General features: G+C 33.7%; 1 protein-coding gene across 2 annotated transcripts in view; it reads right to left on the reverse strand.

The window, feature by feature from the left end:
• Positions 1–14,366: 14,366 nt before the first annotated feature.
• Positions 14,367–18,436, reverse strand: part of LOC129795924 (neuroligin-4, X-linked-like) — a 54,794-nt gene continuing 50,724 nt past the window's right edge. For both annotated transcript variants that reach the window (XM_055837475.1, XM_055837476.1), the window contains exons 14-15: positions 17,315–17,475; positions 14,367–16,759 (exon numbers count right to left, since the gene is read on the reverse strand). In XM_055837475.1, coding sequence (XP_055693450.1) covers positions 16,490–16,759; positions 17,315–17,475 — 431 coding nt within the window. In that variant the 3' untranslated portion in view covers positions 14,367–16,489. The remainder of the gene's footprint in view (positions 16,760–17,314; positions 17,476–18,436) is intronic.

The raw sequence follows: 18,436 nt of genomic DNA on the forward strand, positions 1-18,436 counted from the left end.
TCACTTCAAGTTTCACTTAAAATAGAAAAATTGGATTAATTTCAATTAATCTCAATAAACTCTAGCTAATTTTCTTTTTTACTTTTTAATTAAAATTATGCAAAATAAAATATTTTTGAATTTTTTTAAAACCGAGAAAAATTAAAAGAATCACCTTAGGATGGATAAAAAATTTTCACCTCTTAAATTTTAACCATTAACCCCACAATAATAGATAAATTATGAATAAAAATTGATCATATTTTACTCCATATTGTCGCAGAAGGATTAGTTTTGAAGTGACATTAAATAATTAGATACTTTCTCTAAAATATTCATTTAAATTTAAAGTCATAAATTTTATTTCAGAACTCACAGCAAGATAGCAGAACAATATGATGAATTAATGCCAAATGTAATTACCAAGACTTTTTTCCACCCTTCTGCGGGGGTGCTCTTATAGAGCAATCCTCATTAAAAGAACCCCATTGAGGTGGTAAAGAAAAAAAAGTTCACCCTCTCAACGGGGGTAAAGAATAAAAAGTCCACAATTTAGAATCGTCTCCCTCGACAATAGAGGGAGGGTTTGAGGAATGAAATAAATTTTTCTCAATTTAGAACTTTTTCCCTTCCTTATTCTCCATGACAATTTTCCCCCAACATTGGGGTTGGTGCGTTTTTTTTTTCATTCCAGAAAACTCTTGAAACTTGAGGAAAAAAAAGACAATCAAATGGGTGGATATTTTTTTATCAAAATAAAACAAAACATCCATGAACATACGAATGGGGCAAAATTATCTCTATGAATCTTAAATTAAATTACAAACACAATTGACTTGAGCCATGGGCAGATGCTCGAGTATTCTGTGGGTGGGTTACCGCAAAATCTCCATCCACATTTGGTTCACTTATCCCACACAGGAGGGTTGTATTCATCATTTTGTATCTCAACACAGCAATACGGGCACGTACGTTTAGATACTTTAAGTTTAAATAACTATTGATTTAATCCTGAATTTAATTTCATCTAAGACTAACGATTTCCTATAATTTTGTGGGCATTAATATTTAACCTCTATTGAGTTGATTTATGTTTAAAAAATTCGTGAAAACAAAACGTATCTTTACTCAAAATAATTTCTTTAATAAAAAAAAATGATGAAAAAGACTTATTTTGAGGTTTTAGAGTCATTTCTATTTTTTTAATGGAATAGATTTTCTTTCTTTGATTAATTTTCAAACAAAGTGATTAGAGTTGCTGAGTTGTGTGCCGAGCTAAATCTAAAGTCGTCAATTTAGGATTAAACTTGGAATAAGCACGAATTAGTTTCCCTACTTTCGGAAAAAAAATCTTTTTATGAAAAATGGCAATGAGAGATATAATGAGAAATTCACTAATTAAACCTTTCTTAAGTTTATTAAACCAGATTTTAGTTTTCTTGAACCATTCTTTAATGTTTAAGTTACAACTTTTAAACAATTTGTAAGATTTTGAGGTAAGTCTCAAGTTTTTTTTTTAATCAGCTAAGCTTTAGTTTTCAAGCTAAACTTGTGTTTTTTAGGGTCAGGATTTTGAGGTTTTAGGATTAGGTTAAGCTGAATAAGGTGCGGTCTGATGCATAAATTGTTCGTCTTCGCGCATCAAAATTCGTAAGAAATCATCCAAAAAATGAATTCTATTTCATTTAGACTAACCCTACATTAAAACCCTAAAAAAGACTGACTCTAACTTAAAACCTTAAAATCTGACTTTTGAAAAACCTAGGCCTGACCTGAAAAACTTCATAAAGTTTGTTTTAAAAACTTAAGTCTGGCTCATGAAAGAAACTAAGCCGGACAATAAATTTTATTCATAGACTTGAAATGATTTTGATTAAAATTTTCTAATAAAACCAGCCATTTTGTTTCATTTGTAAGAAACGCGTGGGAGGGGGGTGGGCCGAACTTCGGGCCACCCACAGCCACCAACACGTCCGCACCGCATGGCGGCCATGACGAGACTGACTAACTGTCAATCTATCGATCGATAGATTGACAGTCGGCCATTTTGTAAATCAAATTCAAATTAAAGCGGTTGTGTTGGTGGCGCACCCGAAGAACACCCAGTGTATTTTTCGACGAAATTGGCCACTGAGGGGATTTTTCAAACTCAGTATAGGCCACAGCTCACGCAGATCTTACACATTCACAATATTTTAAAATTTAATTTTCTTAACCGGAAGTCTAAGAAAAAATCTGACTTAAAAAAATCTAGGTAGGTACGCCAATTTTACGATTTTAAATGATTTATTGTAAAAAAAAAAGTTTCATACAAAAAAAGAGAGGAAAAACGCAAAAGTGACGTCATTCTTTGAATTTTTGGAGTTTAGCTCAATTTACTTAACGATCTAATTCGTATTCTTTTTTTTTTTAATCTTCTACTGTTATGTTCTGTTTCGCGTGTTCTTTTCGAAGGATTTTCTGGCCCAAAATGAATAACTTCCCTTCGAATTATACTCTCATAGTTTTCAGCTAATTAAGTTTTCATCATGGCAAAAGTTATGCTACAAATTTTCTTTATTGTGGAAGTCACGTCACTTTTGTTGGTCTTTCTTAATGCTCTGTGTGGACAGAAAAAAGTCCATCAATGGCGTCTGAAATGCGATATACAATATTTTGCTGGGAAATGCAAGGAGATGTGCCCTACTTTCCACCCTTAGGGCTCAGGGATGATATTATATGGTTACAATGATGACAAAAGAGTATGGAGGATGGGAGAGGATTGAAATTGCTTGTGTCCATTGTTGCTGTTGACCATCTCCTACATGGAGTCGATACATTTTGGGAGCATGGCGAAGAATCTTCACGCATTTCTCATCCACTCAATGGATGCTGCTTCCAATCCACATATAGCTTTTCGATTTATTTGATATGACCACACAGTATCAATCGTAAAAAAGAAACCCCACGATACATGTGGCAATAATATGGCCTCTTTTGAGGGAGAATTCGCCCCATTGTAGTGTCTCATCAAGGAAGACGACCTACTTTGGGGTGGATGGAGCCCCAAATGCAGATTTACACGCCTTGTGGATGACTCCATTTTCTCTTGGATGCTTCATCAAATCAATTTGATGGGATGGACAATATATTTTCCCATTCACAATTGATCGCAATGGGTGCGCAAATGAGAAAACTTTTCATCGCGCGCGCGAGAGAAAAGGAAATTGAGTGGAAAAAGACGTGGAAAATTCACCATGTTTGGCCAAACTTTCACCGCTGCAATGGAAGTTTTCCGGGTGGAAGAGGAGTGGGGGAGGGTACATCAAGCACACACAGGCAGTGCAAGGAGATGGAATTCCCCCCACGGAGACCTCCTTAGGGGTGACCGATGGATGGAGCGAATGCATTGCATACATATTTCAACAATTTCCCATGCATATCCCCAAGGAAATTTCTATTATTTGCATTCTCTTTTAACGGCAAAAAGAACTTCTTTTGCAAGCAAAAATATTCAAATATGCAGAAGAAAATTGTTGCATCCGCATATTGGGAGAATTCGAAATCTAATATAGCATTCTTCTAAAAATTTTTACAAGTTCCTTTTACCCACCAATAAAAAGTCTCACTTGTGTTTCTTTTTCACCTGAGAATTGTATTTATATGTATATTTCAATACAGGTAGCATGTGAAATAAAGGAATGCTCATGTGGAATATATATAGGTATTTTTGTGTGTGAATGAGAGCTAAAGGAATCGTGGGAGATGTATAAAAATACATTTTATCGATTGTGTGTTTTCTTTCTTTATATTTTTCTTACAACTTGAAAATGCAAAGGGAAAAATCCTTACACAATCCGCATGCAATTGCCTTTTAGTCATGCTGTATTTGGGATTCAATTGTGTGCCAAAGAAAATTCTTTAAAAAAAAACTTTATAAGCTTTTTTTAAAACGAAAAAATTTCAACTTTAAAAATAATCATTAGGTAGATTAAATAAATTAAAAATTGATTAATTTTTAAATGAGAATATAAAATTTTTATATTTTTTTCGAATTTCTGCGATTTTTTTAAAGTTTTATTCAATATGATTTTTTGTTACACAAAATTGTATTTAGAGCGGTCAATTATGAGTATGAAAAAGCTCTGTCAGCTCAGCAACTTTATTATGCAAAATTTGTTATTAAGCAAAATTGAGTGAGAAAAATTGAAAAAGTGAATGGAAATGCTTAAAAAATGATTAAAGAAATAAAAAATTAAAAAAAAGATGAAAAACACTTTAAATAAAAAAAATAGAAAATTTTTATTAAAATAAGGGGTCTTTACCTACTGAATATTTTGAATTTTTTTGACGAATCATACGAAGAATGGTGAATAAATAAATAAATATGTACAAATAATCCCGAAGATGCCAATATTTACAGTCATATAAAAATCGAGTTGTTAAAAAAATTTAAAGCTTTAAAGAGCTTTTTCTCCTTGATCTGAGTTTATTTACGATTAAGATTATCTATACCGAATATTTTATTTTTTTTTCCCGAATAATCTAAATATTTTCTTTCACATTAACACCCCTTTTGGTGACAAAAAAAAAGATAGGAAAATTACGGAAAGTACAGAAAGTACGTTAATGGGTAGAAAGTATTCAACATAACACAATAAATTGCAGAAAATGAGCAAAATAGGAAAAAGTAGCGTGAAAGACAAGAAAAATAGCATTGAAGACAAATACAGCAGAGTTCTGATTAACGTGTTTTATTTTCAATTTTCACTTTGAATCAAAGCTGGAATTGAATTGATAAGCTGAACAAGGAATTTTTGATTTTTAAGCGTATTATAAAACAATCAACTACAGCATCAACAACAACTATCTTTATTTAATTTTATTTTTTATATTCCTATCATCGCAGAAATAAATGTTCCAAAAATGATTTAATGTAAAAAATAAAATAAAAAAATACGTTAAACGGAGCACTTCTGTCGCAATTATTTACTTCTGATTTTTTTTAAAAAATTTCTATTACTTTCAATATCTGTGAGCTTTTCTAAAGCTTTTTCTCACAGCAGTGAAAAAACCTCGATTCAACTTCTCGACGAATCATCATTTTCATGAATACATTTGGCATTTTCTTCTTGTATATATGCGAAAAACATTCCACCTTTTGCTTCACTGCTACTCCCGGGTTTTTTTCTATACATGAAATGGAAAAGTAATTATGAGGGTGTCTGACGCAGGTAAAACTTTCTTTCTTCCTTTCCCGCCCCCCGCATGTGGCGCCTTTTTATACCACACCATTCCATATTGTATTTCCGGTCGTCGCTTTTGTGTATGTGAATGTGGCGCGTGTGAGAAAAATGAACTTTTCAGCGAGGATAAAAAAACAGCTTCGATGGGAATTTTTTATCATACATATACAGGGTGAATCTCAACAATGCATATCATTTTTGCACGTCAACACTCATCGATGTACCACATTTTTCCCATCTTTGCGCTTCTTGTACTGTAGGGTGGGGAAAATTTGGGATGAAGAGGAAATGTTGTTGGGAAATGAATGAAAATTTCTCCAAAATATGTAATCGATTTAGCATTTCGCGCTCAAATTGACATAATGCGACATGAGATTAAGTGAATTTTCACCTTCCATGCAGGCAGAGAGCTTTTACAAAAAAAAAAAAATGAATTTTAGGGGTGCAATGTCACATTTTAGGGGTAAAAGTGTCAATTATCGAGCTATGGTATAGATGGGACTTCCTGCCTATCGTTGGAGGATACTAATATTCCATCAACATAGATTTATGGATTCCGCACCAGAAGCTTCACTGCATAGTGCTGTGTTAGATGAAAATAATATTTGTAGCAATGGTTTTGTCCCCATATGTGACACGTGGTGACAAATCTTTTGACAGAAACTTTCTGATTGTGACAGTGAAGTATTTTTCCTCAACATTTCATATGAAATTCACGTGAGATATTCATGAATTTCCACGTGAATTCACTTAAAAAATGTTTTCTACTATTCAACTCTACTAAATTGCTGTGAAATTTCTCTTGAATTTATCTTTTTTCCCAGGGAAATGTATAAATTTTCCGACGAGGTGGAGCTGTCATGTAAATTAGCTGTCACCTAAATTAGCTGTCAGAGTGACATGAAAAGAAAATATTTAAAAAACGCCAACAGGAGTAAAGGGTGTAAACATAGCTTAGCTACCTGTAAAAATGAAAAGGTGTGAGGTAGGCGCGTGTTTTAAAATTTTCTAACACACCTCAAAATTACCTTTTTGAGACATTTTCCCCTTTTACCCCATATGTTGACACAGAGTAACGGGGGGAAGGTAAAATTGAACGATTTATCCCCGCGGGGATGACACAATTGTTGTGAAAACTCCATTATCCTTGCATAAATCATGATTTTATTGCCAGTGGCAGTTGGTGTTTTCGCATAAAAGCTTAATAAATAGCTTGATGATTGCGTGGCGAGATTTTCATGACTACACACACACACGTGGAAAGGTTGGCGGGAAAGTTTTCAGCAAACTGCTAGATAATTCGTATTGTATGGCGAATTTTCCACATCCTCCTCAAAGTTGAGGTCGCTTTTCCCAGCTTTAAGGGGAGATTGTATGGGTGGCTGTACAAGGGGGCTCACAAAATGTTCCTGTATTATAATAAAAATTCATTGAAAAGAAAAGTTCCTCAAGTTTTCTCTGTCAGCAGTTAATTAAGAAACTTTCAAAATAAAATTTAATTTCGCATTTTCTTCGCTTTATTATAAAAAAAAAGTTGGGACATTCACACCCACTCCTCACAGTTTCCATTGTGGAAAATTTATTAAAAAAGCTCACCTCCTCATGCCTTGAGTCTTGCCTTGAGCTTTCACACACAAACTTTGTTGCAAAACACAGTGAGTGGATGAACGCGTGCACACAAAAATCTCTTTTTTGTTGGCTTAATTAATTAATTTCTAACTTCTATATTCACAACAAGAATGCACATAGAGGCTCCATCAGATGCAGGAGCGTTAATCAATGCAAAGAAGTTGTTTTTATAAAAAAGCTGAAATCTGTTTTAAATTAAAGATGGATTATTTAATAAATCATAATAAAGACTGTAGCATATGAATTAGCAGCTTATGACAACTTTTTAATTTAATTATCTTTAACATAGAATATTACGTTGATTTTCAAATATTTGACGTTCTTTATGTTAAGTTTTTTTCTGATAATTGTCATTTTCTTTCTAACATTTGACATTTATTTTCTAACGTTTTAGCTGTGTTTCTTTCAGACACAGCTTTTGTGTACCGAGCAAAATCGAAAGTCGTCAGATCAGGCTCAAACTTGGGATGAGCACGAATTAGGGTCCCCACATTCCAAAAAAAAAAACGTATGCGCCAAAAAAATTTTTTTCCGGCCGGCCGTAGTACAAACCTAAATTGCAAGAGAACGGTGATAGATAGAGACTTGCGGTAAACGGCAGTTTAAATATCGACCGGAAGACATCCGAGTATGACGTCAAATTTTACCCCCCACCCCTCCGTCCACAATTTTGAATAACCTCAACATTTTGTTTTGCCTATATCTCAGCCCCTGTAATAGTTAAAAATCTGAAATTTTGATATGTTGTAGAGGCCATTAAGACCTTTCCAACGATACCTCATTTTCGAAAATCGGTCAAGCCGTTTAGTCAATATGGCCGCCACAATTTTTCATCGAAAATCGACCATAACTCGAAAACGGCTTGACCGATTTTGATCAACTTGGGCTCAAATGAAAGCTTTCAACAAACCCTACAACTCTCTAGAACATCCGAAATCTCAAAAGTGACCGCTATGGGGCCAAAAATCAAAAACAAAATTTTCGATGAGTTTTCGATGAATATTTCGAGAACGGCGATATAAATTTTTGTCATTTTTTGATATTTATAGCTGACCATATTATCTAGCTTCATGCCAAAAATGAAGAAAATCTTTGGATCCGTTCTCGAGATATGGCCTTCTAAAAATTTCTTAGGGTATGACTTTTCTACTTTTCCCGACTTTGCGCGTATTTAAATTAATTTGCATTCTAGTTGGCTCTCACAATACATTGAAAGAAACATAGCTCTCGTAAGCTTGGTCAGCTTACCAGTACATTTTTTTTCATTCTAAAAATATTTATTTATTAATTTCTTTGATTAAGAAGATGACATCATCCCTGATGATTCTCCTAAAAATTATATTCTAAAATTCTTTTTCTTTGTATATGTACATTTATATATAGCACACATGAGCAATAAATCCGAATGCATTGCACTTGGAAATATGTCAATATGACGATTCAAATAAATTCCACAAGTTTCATTCATGATAAATAACTCGCAAAAGTATTGCAAAGTGCTGAATATTTGGGTGTGGGACAGTATATATACGGAAGGGCCATCAATATCAGTGTTGTCCACACGAAATATATATATATACATGACAGTGTGGAAAAATAACCCCCTCAGAGGCCATCCATTGGGCTTATACTGGGGGGATGATTTTCATCCCAAACACCATTCAACCCACTCCGTTGGAAAAATAGACTGTCTCCGCGCAAATGGATTTCGGATATCGGACCCTATGGTGTGGTCCTTCCTTGTGCTACTCATGCCATGAACATGAGCAAAAAAAAAAAAAACGTCCCCCCAGGGGAGATGCATGAGCGAGTGAAAAGGGGGGAACACGATGATGGCCATTTGGGGATTCGTTGAGTTTCACAAATCGATCGAAATGACTTCTCTCTTTCGCATCTAAATGTGATGCCATTTGGCGCGAACTTTCTCCAATGATCCCCCACCCACTACTCAATACATCCAGGAGAAGGTATTTATGCTGTGCCACCCATACAGAGACAGAGGGTGAAGTTTCAGGAACCAGGACGTGTGTTATCTTAATGCTCACCACTGTGAATCATCATTATGGTGATCTCTACAGTTGGAGATTTTCATGATATTTTATTGCACACTCAACATTCATTGGCTTACACATAGTAGGTATCAATTGAATTCCATATAGCAGAGGGCCTTGCCAATTGCCTCCTGGAGGGCTTTCTAAATCAATTGAGGGTAACTTTTTAGGGGCGATTCATTCCAATTGCCCCGAAAATGGGGAACAAGGAAGTTTTCCCCCATCCAAAGTTTTCCCTTCACACGATAATTCTTATAATTTGGACGACAATTTCAGTGAGAGATAGAAACGAATTCCAATTGCTGAAAATGTTATCATTAGAATATCAAATGAAAGGAAAAATCCACCTTTCAGCAAATATTTGCTCACAGGAAAAATCAAGGGGAAATACAATGATTTTTTTTCTTCGAAGGGTGATGATGGATCTCTAAAAGTTTGATTTTGTAGATTTTTCCAACCACCCACTTTTCACATTCTTTTGAAGTTTAAAAAGCGAAGAGAAATACCCAAATTGGCAGGATGTAATGTTCATTTTGCACATGGCAAATCACATTTTGTCGAATGATGTACACCGCAATTTTTTTTCTTCTACACGCAAATATCGAAACGGAAACCACGTAATTTTCAAAGTATATTAGATTTGCAAAGTGCTTGTTGAACTTCCACGTGCGTGCTCAGAAAGCACACCACCCCCACGCCCCCAAAGCTCATCAAAAAGAAAGCTCCGTGGTATGACGGCGGGGGTGGTTTGGTGTATAATCAAGCTATGTGATGGGTGGTGATTTTTCAGCGGCAAACCACCCAGACCCATCATATATTGCATGAATGTTAATCCCAAGCACCAAAGGGAGATGTAGCACAAGTGTTCTCTCGTCAGAATTGAATTAATCCAACATTCGGGGGTGTGTCTGTGCACCCAAAAACGACATGGGAGCTAACAAACGACCTCCGACGGGCGACATTTTTGGTCGTCTCTGCATGTGATAAATGTTATTCTATTTAGCCATCCATCCCAAAGCACTGACACAGCGGGTCCTTCCTTGTCATCCCTTGTCCACGGAAAGTGGTACGAGTGTGCAGCTTACAATACACGATGGTTTTTGGGAGAAGGATAAGAAAATTTGTGACATAATGAGGCGGCTTTAGATAAATCACATCACATGAAGAACATCGCCATTCTCCTAAGACGTTACCCACGCCCACAACTAAATGTCCTAAATGCAGCAAAAGCTTAAGGGAGGGTAGGCAGCATTGTTCAATATTCCTTTTTTTGTTATGGAAATGAAAGGATATTTTGAAGATATTCTTTTCTTAAGAAAACGATTAAATTACGTTGAATTTGCCAGGAGGATATTTTTGAGTCAAATTGCACAAAAAACGCGCCAAATGCGATTATAATGTGCAGAATTGTGCTAAAAATGCAATAAAAATCGCGTAATGCGATGAAATCGCACAAAATACGATTAAAAGACGTAAAATTGGAAAAGTTAATAAAGTGTTAAGTTAATGAAAATGTTAGGATAGGATAAAATCGCTGAAATTTCAATTAAAACGTTAGAAAATGGCAATAAAAGTGCAAGTGAAGTGCATTAAATACACACAAAAAAATTTTAGCAGTGAATACTAAAAAAATGCTGTTTTGTTTTTAAAATGTGTAAAAATTTTGATTCAATCACGAAAATTCGCGATTATTGTAAAGTATATTATGAAAAGCTTTTGATTCAAAAATAAGAACGATTGAAACAAAAGTTAAGCAATTTAAAAACTACTATACCCAAATTATTGATTCATATAGTAATATTTACTACGTAAAATATTGAAAGTATATTTTTAGGTTTAGATTCAATTTCTTCCATATTCAAATAATAATCTACTATGTAAAATATTTAAAAGTATAATTCTTCGTAGATAGATTCAAAATATTTGTTTTTGATCCTAATTCTGAATATTAACTGTTAAATTTTTTCGGTATTGAAATCCCTTTTTCTCATACGCAAAATTAATTCGACTCAATACGAAGACAAGTTAAAAGAAAACAGTTTAAAAAATGGAAAATAAAAGTATAAAGTGGATTGCGGCGTCTCGGGCGTCTCCATTGTAAAAATTTTCAATCTTTTTAATTTGATAAAAAGGTAAGACTTTCCATATACAACATAAATGCTCTCCAGTTCAGTATATTAAACGAATTTGTTTTTCAAAAATTTTTCAATAGCCAGGATGATGGAGAAAAAAGTTTTCCGGAAAAGTGAGCGATCTGTGAATCAACAAGGATAGCGGTGTCGACAAACTATTACTGAAAAATCTATCCTGGAATGACGTGGATGGTATGTATTATAATTAATATTTTATTTTCATTTGATCAATCATTTGATTAAAACATTGTTTCTTTTTTTTTCAGGAAAAAATGCTGCAATTTCCCCCAAATCATCAAGCTGGAAAGGCTAAAGAAGGAAGATACAGAAATGAGCACAAGTCCTGGCAGCAAGGAAACCAAAAAGGATGTGTTTAATTACGTGTGTGTAGAAAAAAGTGTATTAAAAAAATGAGGTGGAAATAAAATAAATGAAATGAAATGAAAAACAATGTATTTTAATACCTAAAGCAACACGAAATAATATCAATATGGTACACGCAATGTATGTAACATTGTACGTAGTTAAATTAAAAATGCTTGTGATTGATTTGACCTGTGCATAGTACAAACTACATTATGCATTATTGGCGCGTTTTCAAAAGCTAACATAGTAGATTCTAAAATGCAATAGCTTTTGAAGCTACAATATGCATTATAGGCAGTAGAATCTAATGGAATTTTGTATGGGAACAGTATTTATTACTACGCGCATTTTTTTGTGTGTACGATTTTTCTTATTACAAAATCCAATTAAAATCCACATAATGTAATCAAAAATAAGGAAATTAAGTAAAAATGCAGAAAATGCTTTTAAAAAAATTCTAAAATATGTGACAAGAATTCAAAAAATTCTGGAAAAAATTCTTTTCAAAACTCGGAAGGAAATGAATGAAGTATTGAGAATTGCAAAAACTTCCAACGATTAAGTTACGTTGAATTTGCCAGGAGGATATTTTAGAGTAAAAATTGCACAAAAAATCGCCAAATACGATAAAAATTTGCAAAATTGTGCTAAAAGTACAATAAAAATCGCGTAATGCAAGAAAGTGTTAAGGTAGGATAAAATTACAATCAAAACGTTACAAAATGGCAATAAAAGTGCGTAAAATATGATTTTATATTACCAAATTCAATTTGTCTATAGACTTATAGGTATACCTAAAAAATAAGCCTGAAAATAATCACAATCTTACATAAATAACAAAATATTAGGCACATTATGCAATAAAAGAGAGTATAACTCTATAAAAATGCAGAGAATGCTTTTAAAGAAATTCTATAGAAAATGTGATTAAAATTTAAAAAAATTCTAGATTCGGCAGATGAATAAAGTAATGAGAATTGCAAAAATTTCCAGAATAAATTGAATAAATTTTGAGGAAATAAATCCAATAAAATTCACAAGATATCAAGAGATTGGATTTGTAAAATGAGATTCATTTCGTCATCAATAAGTTTCTCTATATAAACCCTTCGCATTTACCTCTTTCTGGGGAGGGGGTAGAAACGAAGCTTTTCCCAGAATGAGATAAGTGTGTGACTGATGAGTACCTGCATTTTGGATGTTTCCGGGAAAGTCTCTCGTGCTACCACGCGAGGATAATCTGAGCGGAAAAGGGATTAATATGTGAATTTTCGCAGTGAGATGTATATAACGGCGGATGTGCCAAGTTGAAGGATTTAATTAGAGACACACACAGCCTTCATCTTTCACGCGGAGCATCCTGGAAAATTATTCATGATGACATGCCACATATTTTACACTCTCAGCTCTCGGCATGATGATGTTATCCCACGTTACTTTCACAGCAATACCCAATTATTCTCACATGTAGAAGAGGATGATTTAATTCAAAAGCTTTGAGGAAAAAACTCAAAAGGAAAATTAATATTTTCCAAATAAATCAAATGAATTGATGGTTAAAGGAAGATTTTTTTTCGTAAAAATAAATTATCAGTTACGAGGTGTCCTTTTGAGATGCTTGAAAAAAGAGAAATATTTTGGAAATTTGGTTAAAAAAATTAATGTTTCCGATTTTCTTTGCATAAATTTTCTCTCCTTAAGGTAAATTAAAACTGATTATTTGTTTCAAAACAGACATCTTTTTAATAAGTATTAAATCGAAGCTTTTCCTTATTGAAGACGAGATCTAATAATAATGAAAAATCTCATCTAAAAATATCCCTAATTTGAGAAAATTGAGAAAAACGGGAAAAGTAGGGAAAATTACATTCAATAAAAATATAAGAGTGAAAAAAATGAGTTAAGAGGAAGGAATATAAAAAAAATGGATAAAAATCTATGCGCCGTACTATGCAGAGCAAACATAATGTTATTTCAACATCTCCCCCAACCACTTTGGTTGGATCTCCACGATAATTCTATTGATGCTGCAATCTGTCTGCACTCAAGACTTACAAATCATTTAACATAACTCATGGGGGAAGGAAGTTTGCCACTTGTGACTCACCCCCTCTGCCCTTCCTGAATGCTCCCATAATTGATTTATTGCTTGTAAAGCACTCAATACAAAAACATTCTCTTTTTATTTTGCAATCAATTACCGCTCTTGGCAACTTTTGCACTACCACCACCACTTTATTTTCCAAGAACTTACTAGCGAATTGCAAAATATCGATATCAAGGAGCTTTCTCGGGAGAGAGAGACTTTCTCACAAGCAAATTTATGATTGATTCTCCGGCAATTTTGGGATTCTTTTCCACGTCCCTTCCGAGAGTGAGGAAAGTTGATTTCTTGTTGGTGAACTCTTCGTCTTCCATCCAATACGGGGGTGGTAGTTTGCTTAATTGCTTTTCTCTCAAGGCGGGGAGCAGGGGGTGTGTACTTAAAAGTTTTTCCAGGGATGGGGTGGGTTAAGGATTCAGGGGTTGAAACAATTGGCAAAGTCCAGTGCAAAAAGTGATACTAATTAAAGGAAATTCTCCCCCTCAAAGTTGATGAGGTTGTGGCAAAGGGTACGGCTGCTGCTGCATTGTCATCCCACCCTACGGCAGGCGAAAATTACTCCCACCCCCAGCCATTCAACAAAATTCATTTCTTCGCAGAAAGGATAATACCATAAGACATTTTCGCTGATAAATTGACAAATATATTTTCATCATTTTCCTATTGATTTTTACACCCCCAATATGTTGGTGGATTTTTTCTCTGCAAATAATCTCATCCACCCTCACTCTTAAATAAAAAAAAATAAAAATAAAATCTCCCACGATAGCTGGAAAATGCTGGTGGCTGGAAATGACGAGGAGCTTTTGTGAAAAGCATACCACCCACCGATGCGATAACTACAAGCGTGCGGAATAATCGTAAAATGAAATGAACAAAGTTTCCTATTTAATCTTGTTTTTCACAATTTTTATTTACTTGTTATATGTTTTTTTTTCAACCCCACTTCTCGCTCCCACCCAAAACTATTATATATATATATGAATTTATGTACACATTGTTTCTTTTTTCCTCCCACAAAACTAATTTACATGATAACAATTCCATTTCATACACGTTGGCCATAACGATGGAATTTAAACATGTCCATTGATTTTTTTTTCTTCAGAGTTTTTCTCATTTATAGGTATCTCTCCTCCGTTTATTTCATTTAATTGTAATTTTTGTGTCTTGTGGCCACATTTTTACCAACTCGTCATGCTTTTTAAAGTACACTGAATATGTATAGTTGTAGTTTGTTTTATCAGAAAATTGTTTCATTAAAAAAATGATAAAATTGAATTTCTCTGTGCTTCCCTGAAAGTAGCCTTTTAGTCTCTCCCACATTTTAATAAAATTTCTGAGAATTATTAAAAATATTTGCAAATGATAAATATTTTCCTTTGAGCTCATCATCCACAATTAGGGAAATAATATGTAATTTTTTTTTACCACGAAATGCATCAATCAATTATTTTTTTGCAATTTATTTTACTTTTTGAAAGCTATATTTTTTATAAAGGATAAAAGTCTGATGAAAAATGTTTCCGGACTGAATTAATTGCTGGTTGTTGTTCAATAAAAAAAAGAAAAAAAAAGGAGAGTAATTAAACCAATTAAACGAATTTATTATACAAAAAAAGAGGAAATTAAGAATAAATATTACCTCAAATATTCGTAATATTTGCAAGATATATCGATATTTTCAAATTTTAGAAAAATATTTTTAAATATTTGTAATAAAGATTACGAATATTCCCTAAGGATTTTATTCGTTTTAGTATGAAAAAATCCAATATTCCAAATAATAATAGAGATACGCGTAATCTTATAGAATATATAAATAAATGAAGAATAAATCTATTCTAATTCTATTGTGAGATCAGCTGAAGAAGGAAACAAATATTTGGTCAAAAATACAAACAATGACGTCACTATTGCGATTTTTATCTTTCTTAATGCTCGAATCATTTGAATATCACGTTAAAACTCAACGTCGAAACATTAGCATTAAAGTTAGTACGTACTAATACAACGGTGACGTCATTGTTTGAATTTTTGGGCAAATCTTTGTCTGTTTTTCCCAGATAATCCCTGTGGAAAACGCAAAGTCTCTTCAGTGATTTTTTATTCTTTTTCCTTCATTTCATCCATAAGACTAACGTGTATCCTAGATATTTCTTCAATTGTTAAATATTTTGTTCCATACAAAAATTAATAAGCTCCTTTTTTTATATTATTCTCAAATCATTATGAATATTTTGCAGATTTCTTGCACAGAAGACCTTTTGAAAAACTATTAGAAATGTTCTCAGGGAAACACAGATTAACTTTTTTTTACCTAGATATTATATTTTGATCGATTTTTAAAAAGAAAAAAAAAAAGAATTTCTTATTATTTTCTTAATTTGAATTGATAATTAAATCATTTTAAAAGAAATCAATCAATTTTCATCAGTTCAAGAAGTTTTTTCTTTATCAAAAAGTTTTGAATGTTCTTCCCTCATTTTGATTAATAGTATATGGCCACCCTGTCTTACGTACATACACCTCCCCATGAAAATGTTAAAGAGTCTTCAAATACTTTATATACAAATTTTCATTTCTTTTTTATTTCTTCCTATATCACGATGATAAATGTGTTTTTGAGTCACAAGAATTTATTCAAATTTTTTTTTATCTAAACGTGGTTTATAATCTTAATGTGTTTTAGTTTTTTTCTTTAAATATAATTTTACAAAAGTTTACACGCTAAAATATCACGGCCTATATTGTAAAAAACAAAATTATTGTGTTCTCAAACGATTTCTCACAGTGTATTGGCTCCTGCGTAACATTTCAAAAAACCTCCAAAGGGGTGAAATTTTGTAATGTGAATGAAATGAAATGATAAAAATTATGTTTATACCTGTCCTATATATATGTATTTATGTGGGTATGTAGAGGGGATGAATTTATATGTATGAGGAGGGGTTTGATCGGGTCTCACACAGCCTCTCTGAGATCGGCTGTGCTGTACCTGTGCTATACGGTTATCTCTTGTATTTGCACCCTCTTCTTCAGGGTAGATGTATTTCCTGCACCACCGCCCGCCGTTGGACTACTACTCGGTGCCATTGCCGAGGGTACGTGAAGGTGGGCAATGTCCATCATGTTTGGCCCACCCGCACCACCTTGACTTCCATCTGGATTGCTGGACGTTCGAATTGGCGGCTGTGGCGGAGCTCCATGGTGAGATTTTGCCATTGATGAGCATTTATGTTGATTTGGGCACGATGCGGAGTGATGGTGGCCCTTTTAAGTGAAGAAAGCAAGCACATTTCTAAAGCCCCTTTCATTGGCTTTTCCGTTTCATCTCTCAGTTAAAAGAAAATATCTCAATTTATTTGTGAATTTTCGCGATTTTTGAATTTTATTCAAATTGGAGACAAAGAAACAAGAAAATTCGCAACTTTTGAGGCCTCAGAAAAAGCCCAAAGAATCGAAATAATATGCCCATTGAACGTGACAGCTAAAAAATTATCTTTAATATATTTTTCATAACCATATGTCACGAATTTATGAATGCAATTTATTTATGTTGAAAGCTTCTTTGTGTGCAGCATTTTCGAGCTTTTTGGCGCATCCCCAAATTTATTCGTTCACAAAAACACCCCGCGTGTCAGATTAGAACAAATGTATTTTCTGAGAGCTTTCATTGCTTCTGCTACCTAGTTAGTTGTTTTTCGCGTGCATGAGAAGCTCCAAAAAAATATACTATATATAGCAACAAAGCTTCCCCAATCAATGATCTAAAAATTTAACAAAAAAAAAGAGACGAAGAGATGAAAAAAAAGCTTCAGTAATTACCTGCTTGCATTTTTCCGAGTGCCCTTTTCGCGTTAGTGTTTCACATTGGTCCTTCCTGAGGGTATTGGGGCTACGTTTCTGAAGGGTTGTATAGTTGGGCGGTGGCTCCGACAGTTTTTTCCCATTTGGCGAATTGTTGGGGCGCACTGTTAATGGAATTTCTAAACAATAGACGAGAAAACAAGAATAGGTGAAAAATACATAGCGAAGGTGGGGAGGTACAAAAAAAATAAAAAGAAATTTCACGTATTTAATGCCCAATGCTCCTTCCTTCCACACGGGGCACATTCAAAATGTACAAAATGAACATTTCGCCTTTTGTTTCGAATGGTACACGGCAGTTGTTTCATGCACCAATGACACAATGAGATATATTGAGAGAATGAATCAGGAAGAAATATTGGGTATTGCGCGAAAAATGTAGGAAAAAGCTTTCATTTTTTCCCCACACAGCATACACACTGAATAATATTTTGTGGTTATTGTTGTTGAGAAAAAATTTATGTGCAATCACGGGATTGGGCTGAATAAAAAAAAATGCAACAATACTAAATCTCCTGTCTGTGTGTAGAATTTGATTTTTATTAGTCTTGCAGAAAAAAAATATAAACGCGATATGGAAGCAATAATGCAGAGCTTTTGAGATCTTATTTGATTTGATTTTTTTTTCAAGAAAAATTCAAATAAAATTTTGATAAGACAATTCGAAAGGAAAGTGGAGTTTTCTTTTAACCTGCTGGCCGCCAAGACCTTGGAGCTTCCTTAGAGCGCCAAGGTGGGGTCGTTGAACGACCCCAAGAAGGAAGTCGATTTTCTCATAAACTATAAAACCGGGAACTGTCGGGTCACTACCTTTAGACTCCTTATATAGTCCTCTTGCCCCTTGCATCACAAATTCGCCATCCGGAAACACGCAGAAGAAGATATTAGGGAAAAACATTTTTCACTCATTTTTCACAATTTCTTCGTGAGAAATTTGCCACGAAGTTGACCGCAACTGCTATTTTTTTTCACTACTTCCCCACATTCCCCTCACTTCCCGCACCGTGATAAATGGCAATATTTCTCGAATATTCTTTATTGTTTTGCACATTTATATGCTTCTAATTATGTTTTATGTTG

Source organism: Lutzomyia longipalpis, chromosome 4 (genome assembly GCF_024334085.1).
Source record: "Lutzomyia longipalpis isolate SR_M1_2022 chromosome 4, ASM2433408v1".
Classification (NCBI taxonomy): Eukaryota; Metazoa; Arthropoda; class Insecta; order Diptera; family Psychodidae; genus Lutzomyia; species Lutzomyia longipalpis.